Genomic DNA, 16,003 nt, shown 5'->3' with positions numbered 1-16,003 from the left:
TCAAAAAGAGTGGAATTAGTAAATCTAATCTGGGAAGCAGGCACGAATAACCATCTCGCGCAATCCAAGTTCAACAAAGAGCTCACCAAATTTTTTTCTCTACGCACCCTAATCTAATGCAAAATATCCTAAGAGTTCTTGCTTAGATTATAAGGAAATCCTATCAGCTCTCCTTAGATCTGGTTAAAGCAGCTCTTAACGATGGGCCTCCTTGTTAGGTCAGCCACAGCAAGCATTTGGAAATGAGCTGCCATATTAAAAAGCAAGGTTTTTGTACATAAATGTGCTATGTCTGACCCAGCCTCTCCTAAATCCCATGAATGTAAGAAAAAGGCTTTCAAGGAAGTAGAGCTGTCATCTCTACATTCCTGGAACTTACATAGAGGAAGAGCTCACTGGAATTTTGGAGGACACAATTTCTCCATTAAGAGGCCCAAACAAGCATTTTGTCTTTTCCAACTTAGCCAGAAAAATGTTCAAGCAAGGAACTGTGGAATTACCACCATGCTTTTTATTGGGCACTTTAGGTGAACTATAATATTTTTCGAGGTTAACCAAGGCAGACATACTTATTACCTTTCCCAGAGGTAATAAGCCACACTCCAAAACAGTTCTATGTCCCAACAAAATCAAAAGCCTTTAAAATAGTTACCCACATTCATAGCAGAGGTGCAACAGAGTATGCCGGGGGAGGGGAGGTGCAGAGTAAACCCAAGCTCGAGTAAAACTGAAGTCCACTGATCAGTGCCCACACATTCAAATATAAATGACCCTATGTTGTAGACTCACGGCTGCTTAGAAAACCCAAGGTTCCATTTTGTTTATTCATTACAATGTGATCAGGACTACACAAAGTCAAACAATGCATTTTCACCTACCCATGAAAGAGGAGGACTCTTTTGCAGCAAGATCTGCAAAATTCCTCAGCTGGGGCAGATCAGACCAAGGTGTCAATGCTGAATTCTCAGGTGGCCCAGTCTGTCGTGTACATCTTTGTACTAACCGCAGGGGTATCCAGAAAATTGGCTAAAATGACTAAGAGTGCTCAGCATGGACAGAGGAAGACAAATATAGTATGACACTTGAAAAACTGTTACCTACTAAAGAGCTAGGACTAATTCTGAGATCTTCAATGGGTAACCAGGACACATGGGCATCATTTCAAGAAAGAAATTTCTGTTAGCCCAATGATTCCAATAAAAAAGTCTATTACTCCATCTTCTTCAGGAAAAAGATGGTTATAGAACACCCCCAATCTGAACTTGAAACGAGCCTACTACCATTTATTTACTCATGATGAGCCCATCATCATGAGAAAGGGAAGAGAAAACCATTTGTATAGTTTGACAGGTTCTCTCAAAATGACATAACTAACTAGAGAAGCCAGACAAAACTGATTAGATGCTGGCAACACCTCTACATGGTGGCAACTAGAAATACCTGCAGACAGTGCCAAACATCCTTGGGAGAAAGCAACTGTCCCAGTTTGAGACCACTGCTCTAGAGAAATAGTTCTCAAACCCCTTTCTTTGGGTCCCGGTTTTCTCACTGTACCAGTGAGCACTAAGGACTCCTTTCCCACAGAAAGGGGCACACAATTATGCATGTAAGTTCAAGGGCTACATGGATCCTTTTAAAACCCGGTCAATGACCTCCATTGCCATTCTCACCCTAGGCAGACACTCAATGGTTTTTCAGGCCTCTGGACAGTCTCTGTGTGGTTACAAAAAGGTACTGTGCCTGTGTTTGAAATTTCATGATCAGAGGCACAAAATATATACAGGCTTGTGGTCATCAGGCCATGAGCCAGCAGTGGACGCTGCAGTAAAAATGAACCATTTGGCTCACTAACCCAGTGTACTTCTCCTCACAAAAACAAACACACAAACAAAAACTATTTTTCCCTAACCAGGAATATCTAACCAACTCAGAACCATACATGGCTTTGCAGCTCTGGAGCCTTGAATGAAAACTACGCTCAATATTTTCACTTAACAGTTACATAAAGGAACTGTTTTACAAATTAAAACCTGCATCTGAAGACAAAGCTATTTCCACTTACTAAAAAAAAAAAAAGTGTTCCTTCCACTTGCATGGCCAGTGAAACACAGCCAGAGCAGAACTGCCAAGCTGAGCGCCAGGGTCCAGCAGCCAGGTGGAAAGAGCCACTTTAGTTTATGAGAGGGCTGCTCCCCAACTATATCACACTGATCAAAAAGGTCTAAGGGCACAGAACTTGCTGATCTGAGAATTCAAACAGCATCTTTCTGATACAAATTTATACCTAAAAAGGATACCCACTATTACTTGTAACACTTAAGCTCACAGTGTACAGAACATAGCAGACTGACTAGATACATTAAAAATAATAATAATAAAACAAGTTTGCCATATTTAAATAGTCACTAAGGAGGAAGGTATGGCTAATGGTTCAGAACACAGCTCTGAAAGGGGACCTCATGGGTATGAATCCCTACTCTGTAACTTACTGGCTGTAAAGCCCTGGGCAAATTTCTCAGTGTCTCTTCACTATAGTTTCCATACATAACAAGGACAACCAAATTGCTTCCTCAAAGGGTTATGAATTAAACAAATTTATACATCCAAAGCACTTACTGCATCACCTGGTACACAGGAGGCACTCAGTAAATGTTAACTGTTTGTATTATCATTAATATTCTCCAAAGATACACATATGGAAAAATCTGTTAACTATATGTGGTCACCAACATGCTCAACCTAGAAAAGGACATGTAAGATGTGGCCTAATGGCTCAAAGTAAGGTCCTTCAAAACATACTAGTATTTCCTTCATATGTAAAATTGCTTTTAAACCATAACTCCTCAACTAGAATGCTCTAGTGTCAAGCAATGAAATTAGGAACTGAGCTTCTGCTAATGCTGGTCATTTTAAAATCATATGATGTAAAAGCTGAAAGATTCTCTAGAAATCAATCATCATCTGGAAATAAATCAAATCCTAAATTTTAAAAATGCCCAACTGCCAGCTCAAGGACCTCTGGCAGAACTACGGTGCGAACTCCTAACCTTGGATGGCCTGCCCAAGGCCCATTTTGCTCATCACACAGCCAAAGAGCAAAGAAACAGAGGTCAGAAATGGTTGACAAGCAGACGTAGAGCACTATGGGAAGTAAAACAAAAAAACGAAAGCATTCCTTCAGTTTTTCCAACAATGATTCATTCATTGAGCTCTACCAAACATTGTTTTAAGCACCAGTAAGAAAATACACTCTTCCCTTTGGAACTTACATTTTAGTGAAGAAACCTGATCTCTGCTTGACTCATCAGTTCAAAAGGGCCAAGATTAAACATTTTCCCCTTCTTTTATTTACCTAAGATTAACATAAAAACCAAGTTGAAAAGTCCAAACCATCCCTTAGTAAAGGATCCCGATGAAGTGATGCAAGAAACCTCAGAACTTAAGCTATCAAGCTGTTTGCCAGTCTACACACATGCTTTCTGACCCAGGGAGTCTGTAGGTAAATCTTAGCTGGAGAAACTGACATATCCATTGGATTCTGGCAGGGTTAACTAATCAAACGACAGCTAACAAACTACTACATATCCCCTTCAACACTTTGGGAGAAAATTCTTGGACTATATCATAATTCATTTAATTTCAGGAGTTGTATGATTAAATATATGCCAAAAGAAAAGCATAACAATTGATCACTTGAACGAAGCACTCTTCCCAAATACAGGAGGGAGGGACCCAAAAACCCCCAGAATTTATTTATAAAAATTGTGCATTCACTCTTACATGTTTAAACTTCAGTCACTTTCAAAGTACTCTCTCTCCATGCAATACTTTTTCAAGACATTTCTTTCCACAGCTCAAAACAGTTTTTGAACTCGCTGATTTTGATGCCTTTTAGTGCTTCTGCCATTTTTTGTTTTACCACTTCCACATCAGCAAAAACATTTTCCTTTGAGGACTTTTTTCATCCAAGAAACAAAAAAATGTTGCTTGGGGTAAGATGGGGTGAATAGGGAGGGTGGAGCATGGGGGTAATGCCGTTTCTGGTCAAAAACTGCTGAGCACTCAGTGTGGTATTGGCAGGTGCACTCGTAAACCACCCATCGTGAAATGGGCAAGCGTGCTGAAAGTCTTCAAAACAAATTCACTGAAGCCGAACGCAGCCTCTCACAAGAATACCAGCTGGTACACTGATAGAGATGGGTTCCTAGAACACTCACCATGCAGAGGAAGCCTGTATTATAAGGTGCCTGGCCTCCAGAAGGTAATTTTGGCTTTTTTGGTCCACCCCCCCCATATGTTTTTATTTTTTATACATGTTTTACAATAACTGCTGTAGTTCTGCATCCACATTACTTTCGCCTGAATGCTAGACTTAAGAGAATCAGTGAATTCTAACCATCTACTAATTAACTACGGACTTCATCATTTAACACCTGAGTCATTTTATTCATCCCCATGAAGGGAGAAATGCTTTAGCAACATTACTAGGGCTTAAATAAAATGATAAAAAAGTACCTAATAAAATACAAAATCTATGTGCATATATCTATATAGGTAGATATAGGGTACAGCAAAAATAAGTCTACAGTTATTTGTATGGAAAATGATACAATAGTTAATAAATAATAATACAAGAATACACTGTTTTGCATACTCACAAAAGTACACCTACCTCTGCTCCACCCTGTGTAAATAAAATATGAAGTACTCTATATATAATATATAGATAGATACCCATTTCTATTCACAGCTTAAGTAGGTTAATTTTTTTGGACTTAAATAAAACCTCTGAAAACTGTTGTTAAAGGGGACTTTCTGATACTAAAAAGAAGTGATAGGAAGTTTCAATTTCTTTCACTGGGTCATAGAAGAAAATAACTAATTAAAACAAAACAGTCATCTTAGACCAAAGAGGCTAAAAGAGATCTTGGTATTCCTTTACACTCTAAGTTAAGAAAAGCAGTCCTGAGAAGTTAGAGTACTCAGCAGTATCACACAGCTGGTAACTGGCAAAGTCAGAACTAGAATCTGAATGTCCTGACTCAAGTATTTTGAGAGAGTATCTTGGTAGGACACAGTATTCCAAACACACCATTTGGAATACTGAAATTGATCAGTATTCTGAAATTGACCAGTGATCTGAAATTGAGTCAAACTCAGGGCCTATTATATTTTAGTGGCTGGCTGATCTCAAGAAGTTATTTAATTTCTCTTTGTCTCAGCCTCCTCAATATATAAAATGGAAATATAATAATAATCTTATAAAGTTGTGAAAATAACTGAAATATCAGCTGCATAAGAAGCTCTCTAAAACCGCCTGTTAAAATTATAACTCCTTCAACGCTGTCCCATCTTCTCTAATAAAATACACAAATATCTTCAAAGTTCCTATCCCTTGAAAAGAACTAGAAGTTTGCATTTTTACTGACTTGGAGGGAAGTTAGCTAAACACACCACAGTGTAGTTAAGATCATTATCTCCCCGCATTCAAACCACATGCACACTGACCTATTAATAGTATAAGAATTCTATACACAGACTAGTGATAGAACGATGTTCAAACTGAATTTTAAATTCAGTTAGGAAAAAATCATGTCTGCATCTTCAAAAAGGCAGATTCCACATGCTAAAATACACATATTCTACTTCAACTAGCCTAACTCTCCTGAAAGGCACACCAAGTTCAGGTGCTTTTACTTGCCCTTTCCTTCCTGCCTGGCATTTTCCACAAACTTCACAAGTAAGCACCACAGACCTATCCAAGCTGGGAAGCTCTGCATTTGTTATCCTGCAAACTATATATGCCCCTAAAAATATTAAATCACACATATTCTTGGCAGGATCAATCCAAAGGCAAGTACTCTCTCATTCACCAAATATTTCCTGAGCACCTACTGTGTGACTGGCACAGTTCTCAGCACCAGAGAACAATAAACACCCATGTTGCCATGGAGCTCACACTCCAGCAGAAGGGAGACTGGCAAGAAATGAGTTTATATCCAGTACAGTGTTTGCATAGTGCACTTTAAGAATGTGGAAACAGGCAGTTTTATTAAGCACTTTGTTAAAAGGGGATCTAAGCTTCATATTTTAAATTATAGATCCTAGCCTCGGTTTGGTCAAGACCCAGGCATTAAAGAGTAGAGGGAAGAAGACAGAGGCTCTGTACTCACACACAAACTGTCACAGGTCAGATCTCAAACTAAAGGTGATATGGTAACACCTCCTAGACTGCCAGTAGCACCCCTTGTTCCTCATGTTGCATTGAGTCAAGCACTCATCATAGAAACAAGCACACTATTTGCTGTTTGGAAATAGCTCCGTGAGTCGGTGATCAAGAAACATTACTTCCTTTTCTTCCAGGGACAGAAAAGGCTCTGGCTATGTGACCTCAGGCCCTTTGCAGACCTACATAAACCCTGGTCTACCTGCCAGCAGCATGCTGATCCTCCAGTATTGTGACACTGGGCTAGTCTAAGCCCTTAAGCTTCAGTGTCATCTGTTCAAGAAGGCTAGTGGAATGACACTGCTTGGCAAACTGTCGGGTACTCCTCTGACAGAAGCTATTTAAATAAATACATGGATCCAAGCTTGCTACTTGCTTTACAGGAACATCAGGAAGATTAAGGAGAACACAGAAAATGTCTTAAGCTCTCTGTAAAGAAAGAGTACTAGAGTTCATAATTTCTACGATTACTATGCTTTCCACGTTACACTTCCTTACATTTTCAAATTCTTTAACCAAAACAATCCACAGACCTTCAGAAGCAGCAGAGAGTCAGAAAAGAACAGAATCCTAATAATAATAGTAACAGTAATAGTAAAACAAGTTTGCTAAAAAACCAGAAAGTCAATATTCATCTTCCTTTCCTCAAACTCTCACTGCCTAAACTGCTGCAAACGCCAGGCCACTGCAGGCTCAGAGCACACCATGGCCAGCAGAGTTGTGCATGGAGCCCACCTCTGCGCCAATATAGCAGCCCACCCTTTTTCCTCACAAAACTCAGTCTCCCTTCACAACACAAACTGTAAAGTATCTGCAGGCACAATCCTCAAAAATGATGACAAACTGACCCACACACCAGAAAATAGAGTACCTAGGGAGCAGCAGGAAGGATTTCCCTTGTTTCTTTCACAATCTAACTAAGAAAATCCACACCTTGACCTTCATTCCCCCTGGGTAGAGTGCAGGTCACACACTACAGCTCTGAGGAAAGTTGTGGCTTAGTAGGAGAGAAATAGCAAGGGCTTGGCATAAACGCTGGGTCAAGTCCAATAAAAACAGAGAGGGTATACAGATTTGTACTGATGAATGCCAGCAAAATCCTCTTACAGACATAAAACAACTACCACAAGCAGCTGTTACTAAGGCAAAGTCAAAACAACTCCAATTTTTGCTTTTGACTGTAACTTTCGCAGCCCTTCGCCCTTAAAGGAGAGAGATCATTTCATGACCTGTTTGAAGTGTACTTACTCCAAACAAGTCCAGTCCTAAGCCTTTCAAACTGTCGTCCTCAGAGGAAACATGCAGTTGCCCACATCTGAAAGTGCTGCCTCCTGCTTCTCTCCAACAGCCATGCTCGAAAAGCTGGTAACACCTTAGCCACGAGGCCACCGAATGTGCTACCACGCTGGGGTGGTGGGAGTGTTTTAAAAAGAAGTGTGGGAAGGGATCAAGGGAAAGTACCTTCTAAATATCACATCCCTTTCACTTGCCCCAGAGCCATCAAATGTATTATTGCTGTACTGAAGTGATAAACCAGAATCACCAGTCAAATCAAAGGCAATAAAAATGTTCTCATGAAAAACAAACAGAAATAACTTCTAAGCACACATTTTAAACATTTAATTCTCAAGTGACTTTACCTATTCTACTGCGCACAAAGATTTAAGAAAGGGGATTCTAGGAAAGGACAGACGAAATGAAGAATGTGAGACAGTGCCAGCGCCTGCACTGTCTCAACTTCAAAGAGGCTGCAACTGCACCTAAGACTCACCTTATTCGTCAGTCCATCAGTCCAACCTACCTTCAAGGAGTACTACTTAGGATACAAAGAACTTTGCCCATCAAAACAAAATATAAATATAAACAAACAGTATCCAGTAGGGAATAAGGGGCAGTGAGAAGGGAATATCCCTTTGTTTGAAGGCCTTTTAACAGTAAAAACAAAACATTTGCCTTCATTTAAAAGTTTGAATTGCGTGTGATTTCCTGCATCTAAGAACCTCTTTCTGAACTACAAAGAGGCCACAAAACATCACATTTTCCTCTTCCAACCTCCCCCTTCGAAAACCCACAAGATGGTGATTAACAAACAGCCCCTTGTCTTCAAGCATAGTTTCAGAAGCCACAAGGAAAAGATAAAAGTTAAATGGAAGAGCAAGTCTATAAACAAATGAGAAATAGGGTGCCCAGGGAGGAAGCAAACCAGATCTTGATAAGTAGACAGCTCTTCGCCCCACTTGTGGGAGACTCCAAGTCAGAGAAAACAACCCCTCCCTGCCTTCTTATCCACTAAAAACAGTCTGGATGGAGAGTCTAAGCCCAGCTTTCAGGCTCTAACTCTAACTGTGCAGAGCTGCAGAGAATGCCCCATCACCCTAGGCATCCTGGGTATGAGCCTGAAGTTCAGTGACTTAAGGACAAGCCCAAGGACTCTCCCAGCCTTTGGGAGACTCTCCATTCCAGGAATGAACTGGGGCTGGATCTCCAACCCAGTGCAGGCCCAGCCCTCAGGAGACATCCTCCCAGGTAAATTCATCTGAAGCCCTGAATCCACTACCTAATAACTATTATCACCTTAGGCAGATCTGATCCTGTTTGATCATCCTTTAATTGGACATAATACCTTTCTTAGAACCATTGGGAGAATTACAGAACTCTGACAATGTGCCCAGATCACTAGTAAGCATGTGTCAGATATATAATAAACATTCACTACCATTAAAAGGAAATTCCAATTCCACTCCACAATTACTGAGGTAGGTGAAACGTCTTCAGATATCCTATGAGAACTCAAGAAAGAAAAAAATAAGGATCCAACATGCAAGAAGAAAAACAGAGGGAAACCTATGCCATCCAGAAAACACTCCTAAGTATGTACATATCCTGACAGGTGAAATTTCCTGCACCAGATCTGCCTCTCTAGAAGATCCTGTGACAACTACAACAACAGCTCACTGGGTCCTGCCCAAGGCACTGTGCCACTTGGTATCAACTGTCCTAATACTAGACTCTCTCAGTTTTGAAAAAATGTAACTTAAAATATACATGTATCTAGTTTACTCAACAGTGCTGAAGTTGTCTTCCTATTCCCAAAATGTCCAAATTGGAGCAGCAGGGAGACAAAAACACCATCAATAACTTCCATTTGGTTAATATTAATTGTGGGATATTGTCAAAGTATGAGTAACCTTAAATTAGAAAAGGTGGCTTTAAACCTTAATAAAACACAAACAAAAACAAAAATAATCCCCCATCACACAGGTACCTGGTCACCTAATTGTATCTGGAGGGTTTCTGCACAGTCATCAAAATTTCACTTATAATCTCTCTTTGATTTTCCAATCCAGTAGTGTCCACCCACTGTTCGGTCCCTTTAAATTATTTCCCAGTGTTTATACAGCAAAAGAAAGTTTTCTCAGCAAAATGTTCATTTGTTTACTACTCTCAGATAGAACACCTGAGCTCTAATGGTACATTTTCATTATTATACAACAGTTTAATCACATCCATTTCTAAAAAAACATTAGTCACTGTGTTAAAAACACAACAGACACATTTTTGCCTACATTCTCGAACACCTACTCCTGCATCTACTCCTCCAAATCCAAGCATATACAACAAAAGACAGGAGATGTTCACAAAATTAGTAATGCTCAGAAGAAAAGTTTTCTTGCGGGAAATCTGGTCTAAACAGAACTTTAAACAAACTGACTTCCATTGTAAGCACTGTCCCCAAATAAATTTACTGCACCCTAGAATCAAGAACACTCAAGGCTGGAATGTCATGCCCGTCGTATATTACTTCAACCTCAATAAATCTCCTTCCGCTCTCCAAATCCTCGGCTGCTTTCTAAAATAGTTCACGAAAAAGCACCAACCTAATTAACAACAGCTTCCTCTGCAACTGTGGCCTTGATTTCACTTATTTACACATTAACTGCAGCCTCCTTTTGGCCAATCCAGTCTATTCTCTTTACCATGCCGAGCCTTTTATCTGCCCTGGACAGCATTTTCTCCAGCAGATGAAGTAGATGCCGATTGATTTGCTGTCGAGCATGGTAAATTAATAGCAACAAATTGCTGAGGGCCCGACTCGCTGCTCCACCATGCTTCGGCAGTTTTGCTTTATTTGCTCCATGATGGGCAGCAGTCGGCCTCTTCAAGTCAATTTCTTCTTAACAACCTGCAATACTTTTCAATGGTGAAAATAGAGCTGTTCCTTGTAAGTCAGAAATCAATATCCTATTGCCCTTAGAAAATGCTAAACAAGCAGTATTGGCAATCCACTTGGTACTAGAGGGTATCAGATATAATGCAAATCCATACTGCTTCCCTCCTTGTAGTTATTACAGTTTGCTAAAAGGTTCCTAATGTCATTTATCATCATTTACCATCGACCAGAGAGGCTACAATTATGATATCCTATCAGTTGGCAAGGCCCTTTCATTTCTATTCAATTAATATTTTAGCAGCACTCAAATGGTTGTGGCCCAAATCTCGTAATAAAATTTACATGGTTTGAAGTGAAACAGAAGTTTTCTCGCTCTGATTTAAAAAAATAGTACTTGTGTATATACATATATATACACATGTACATGCATACACATGCATTTATATACCATGGTTATGTAAATATACAGTACTTACTACTTCTAGGTTGTACATGTTGCAGATTTCTAAAATGTTCTAATTTCTAAAATTCAGCTAGGATGTTTTTTTAGAAACAAAAGAGCCTCAATTACAGAATATGAACTATGAGCAAGTCATGAAATGCTCTAAAAAATGTGGTATGTTCATTTCCATTTACAGTTCCTATAGGCTGAATTCACATACTACCTATTTTTCCTAATCAGCATCCAATATTTGCTTTTTAAAGAGGTAACTACTGCTGTCAGATTAAATCAGGGCAGTCTTCTGTAATTACAGCATTACAGGTGAAGGCTGGGAACAAGCAGTGTTTAGCAATGTTATCAACCACATGCATCACCCTGCTCTGCCCACGGTCACTGACCCATTTAGAAGCCACACTGTATTTATAAAGAAGAATCAGCAAAAAAAGTAACAACTAAACGATGGGTCAACTGTCCTATCCAAAACAAAACATGAACTCCACACTTAGGAAAATCCTTAGGGAACAAAGACCGATGTTCTTTCGTTTTTAAAAATTCCATCATGAAGACATCACAATAAAACATGTGCCATTTCTAACCATGTTCCATTTGTCACCTTCACTTTCGTCCCAGAACTGAAGACAGTGGTAAGGTATTAATTCACATTACAGCCTAGAATACTCCTCCCCAACTTTTCTGGGGTTTTTTCCAGCTTCATCTGTTCAGCTCTATCGATCCTACCAAAGATTACCAGAAATTAGATTCATATTTTATGCTCTAATTCCATGTCATGTCACCAAGTTCCCCTTAAAAAGAATTTCAACTAATTCTACCAGACTAATGCTATTTACTCAGTTACCAAAATTTAAATTAATTATGTTCTCAAACATAATTGTTAAAAATTGGCAACATTATGCAGGCTTAATTAAGATTAAACCCAATTTACTAAATGTACTTTAATTGGTACTAATTACATTAGCTTTCATTTCAGAATGACAAATTCCCCATAGGTTTCACTTTATAGCCCTCTATCAGAATCAACACAGGGTGACTGACGATGAGCATCATACAGAAAGGGGAGGGGCCAGAATGCCAGACCCCCGAACCCTGTTTGTCACTGCTCTGTGCGCTTTTATCCTTTCATCAATTTGCTAAGTCACAGAGTCATGACTCCAGCACAGCCATCATTTTCTGTTCCAATGAAAAATTTCTCTAAAAATAAATACTCTGTGGCTGGCAGCAGCCAGGAAGAACAGGAGCGTTAACCAAAAAAATACACAAAGGTTTCAAATATCAGGGCCACCAATTACTAGGGTACTTCCAAGGACTCCAGGGACTCCTACTCTTGAACCCTTCAGAGACATAAATCTAATAAGTGAATAAGCCTAACCGGATCTTGAGAACTAGGCCCAATTATGCCGCAGGGTAACTTCCCTGCATTATTGCTGCTTTCCATTACGAGGGTATCCAGCGAGTGCATCTGGAAGAGAGGCCAAGAGGAACCAAGGCTGTCTGCCTAGGAAAACAAATAAAGACAGATATGCCTCTGTGCTTAAGGGGGAAAAGAAAGAAAATATAGTAAGTAGGTGGTTTGCAGGGCTGTCTGTATTTCATAATGTGATAAACTGCCCTCAGGATTCTTGATATGATTGAATTTAAAAGCAAGAGAAAAAAAGGGAAAATGTACTCCATTCTCAATTTTAAATAGATGGCATTTGAGGCCAGCTAGACAAGAGGGTGACAGAATTACAGAAATACAAAATGTATAAAATTAAGGGATCCCATACAGCCCCCCACCAAAAAATTACATATAGCCAAATCTGTCAACTCTGTGTGTCCTGTAAATGGTATAAAGAGGTCTGGAAGGTAAGTGGCTATGGTAAATAAAATACAGGAGAAAAGATAAAGGGACATTAATCATCTGTTCCAATCTTTAAAAAGGCCTCAGTTAATCTTGGATGGTGGGGTGAGAACAAAAAAGACAAGTACATGATCCAGACCTAAAATGACATACAATGAGGATAATTAACAAATAGTATCTCTCACGTAATTTATTCCTGTAAGGTAAAAGCTAAGGTGAGTCCATCCATAAATTTGATGGATTTTGCTTAAGCGGGAAATATTTACATTAGTAATCTAAACAAAAATGGCAGATGCCAAAATAAGAATTTAATTTTAACACAGAGCAAACTATCTAGTAATGTTAATAATACTGGCATAACCAAATAACGTATAAAGTATAAAAGATATCTGAAATAAAAACTCCTCAGTGTAAACAACAGCTCCTTTTCCCCCCCAACTTTTCCAAATACTGCCTACCTGATCACTTTTATTATCTAACAGTCATCTTTTAGAGCTCTACTGAGTATATTCTGAGTACATGGTAATTAACTGCATCCAAAAAGAACTCCCTAAGTAATGAAAGCCTAATATGTGCTCATTTCACATTTTTTAAACTTAGAAGGTAATGACGTTCACCAAGAGTATAAAGAGATAAAAAGCATTAAGTTTTCCCTTGTCTTTTCTCAGCAGGTAAACACATACACACCTATTCTGGAGAAAGACCTGAATTGAAGCACGTTCACTAGGCGATCACTAAAAATGAATGCCTCCTAGAGGAATTATTATTGCCAAACAACGTTTTTTATATATATGCTATTTTTTCTATCTAGAAAACTTAGCCTCCTTAAAAAAGAGGAGGGGGGGACACCGTTTGAATCATACCTTTCAATGGTTTCTAACAATTATTATTTTTTTTCTTTTTTGGCTGAACTAATTAATAGATTTCAAGAGCCAGTGTTGAACCTTATCACATCCTCCTATCAGGCTCATTTACCCTGTACAAGTTTTGGAAAGTAACAGTTGTAGTTTCCGGTAAGACCCAACTAAACAGCCTCAGGGGGACCAGTACAAGGATTTTACATCGATTTCTCTTTTTGTACCCCAGATTTCATTTTGGTCGTCCCAGCTCACCCTAGATCCATTCTTTCACACCAAGTCAACGAACTTAGTTATCCTTCTTAATATTTTCCAAGAAAAGCTCTTTCATAACACAAGTTTGCAATGCCCGAAATACGTAAATTAACTTTCAAAAGAAAAATAAGACCTATTTTAAAATTTAGCTTCTTGGTTTTGAAACTGTACAAAGTTGAATATGTCTTCAGACATTTTAAATCATTTTTAAGTGGTTAAAATTAAGATAATATGCAAAAAAAAGGCAGAAAAACCACATCTGAAAAAGTAGCATTCTCACCAGTAGAATCTTGTAAAATACAGATGTAGCTACAAAAATGTTCAGGATAAAACTGCAAAACATACAATTTTCTTTCTAAACTGCCATTTAAAATGATTATAAGTAAATAACTCACCTGCTTGTGCATTTCTATATTCAACCCATAGGACATCTCATAATACTGTCAAAGAAGAAAATGCAATTAACTTTGTGCCTTTCATCAAACAATCACCCTTGTTTGTTCAAAATGCCCCAAAGTATGTTTAAAGCAAACATAAAAACTTCACCTAAACCAAAATATCCATAATACCTATAATGTTAAATGAGGAGAAACATTCTACCACTATCTCAGCCTAATAAACTAGAACCACCTTAAGACACAGACTCTAGGAGAATAGCTCACCAAACTAAGAAAATCAAGTTCAAACCAAGCATACTAAACATCTTCAGTTGTCTTTATACATCACAAGTAGGTGAATGAAAAAGGTCTGATGAAAATTTAGTACCACAGCAACTCTAATTCTTAGGCACAGCAGGCAAGTTAATGGCAAAAATGCGCCCCATACAAATGCAGATGCTTTGAAAGGACTGCTCAAAAAGGTGATGCTACTTCCGAGTTCAGTTTCTCCTATGTAGTGTACTGCTAATGTTCACAAATTCAAAGGAAAAAGGCTTGACAGGAAATGAATGAGTTACTCTGGAGCCTTTACAAACAAGCATAAAAACATGCTTGGTAATACTTTTGAAAAAGCAGATTTGATTTTTTTTTGAACATGTAGTATAACCGGCATGACAGAAATATGGTTATACAGGGGAGGACAATACTCATCAAACCAATGTTAACACTACGGAAACTGAAAATGCACAACACATATATGAATACACACACACACACTACCAAGACAACAGTGGGGGGGGGGGTTTGAACAGGTGTCCAGAGTCTTTTGTTATCCATCATTCTTCAAAAGAAATAAAACATTAAAATGCTAACAGTTTCCAAAAAACTGGTTAAAATTCTTTGGAGCAAAAAGCAATAAAACAACAAAGAAAACCACTAACACAAAAACATTTTGCTTGTGACTCTAAACAAAACATAAATGAGGTTTTGTTTTTTTCAATCTATAAACACAAAGCAAAGAAAATTATACCCCATGCAGCTGAACTTTTTGAAAATTCGAAGCAAAGCTAGTTGTCAGAGCAAGCTGTAATATCCTGGAATTACAGGTTGCTAATGGTCCCATTCCCACAACCTCAACTGCACTGACACTGCGACTGTGATCTATCCTGCAACCTCAAGCAATCTCAAGGTATTCTTGCTATTGGTATCCCAAACTAATAGACGCTATGAATCTATGACACAGTTTTCTTACCATGACATAATGCCGCTGCATCTCCGTCTTCTCACTGGCCAGTTTCTCACATTCTAGCTTCAGGCTGTTCAAGACAGAAGGAAATCTAAGCACAACGTAGAACTTGACTTATACCCTTTAAATGTAAATATACATTCACTCCTCTAAATCATCACCTACAAAACACCAAGTCAATTATGTTAAATACCACCCTCATTATTCAAGGAAAGGCAGGAGAGAAAAAGAGTGATTGGATGCAGCCTGGACTTGTCCATTCAATGAGAATCAAATGTGGGGTTTTTGTTTGTTTTAAGAAAAAAACTCTCCAGCCAATTTAATTCTGGAACCTCATTCAGACTTAAATAGTCATTAAATTCACGTAATAAGAACTAGAATAAACATCAATAATATCTACATATTCACACAAATAAGTCCCCCAAAATGTCACAAGGGAGTTTTTTCTTTAATGTTCCACAAAGAGATTAATGAAACTGTGAATCAAGCACGTCTTATGAATGATGTCTTATTTTTTCCCTCCAAAACAGAGACAAGTTGAATACCACCACCCAGGGGCAAAGTGTGGACT

The 16,003-nt window shown here is 38.6% G+C and overlaps 1 protein-coding gene across 6 annotated transcripts in view; it reads right to left on the bottom strand.

The window, feature by feature from the left end:
* LOC123819749 (transducin-like enhancer protein 4) overlaps positions 1-16,003 on the bottom strand; it is a 145,308-nt gene that overhangs the window by 126,814 nt on the left and 2,491 nt on the right. For all 6 annotated transcript variants that reach the window (XM_045840270.1, XM_045840271.1, XM_045840274.1 and 3 more), the window contains exons 3-4: positions 15,439-15,502; positions 14,205-14,249 (exon numbers count right to left, since the gene is read on the bottom strand). In XM_045840270.1, the coding sequence (XP_045696226.1) occupies positions 14,205-14,249; positions 15,439-15,502 (109 nt within the window). The remainder of the gene's footprint in view (positions 1-14,204; positions 14,250-15,438; positions 15,503-16,003) is intronic.

This window comes from Phyllostomus hastatus, unplaced genomic scaffold (genome assembly GCF_019186645.2).
Source record: "Phyllostomus hastatus isolate PE091 unplaced genomic scaffold, TTU_PhHast_1.1 phas_contig_34, whole genome shotgun sequence".
Lineage (NCBI taxonomy): Eukaryota > Metazoa > Chordata > Mammalia > Chiroptera > Phyllostomidae > Phyllostomus > Phyllostomus hastatus.
The sequence above is the reverse complement of the archived record's forward strand: the minus strand, read 5'-3'. Positions and strand labels throughout refer to the sequence as shown.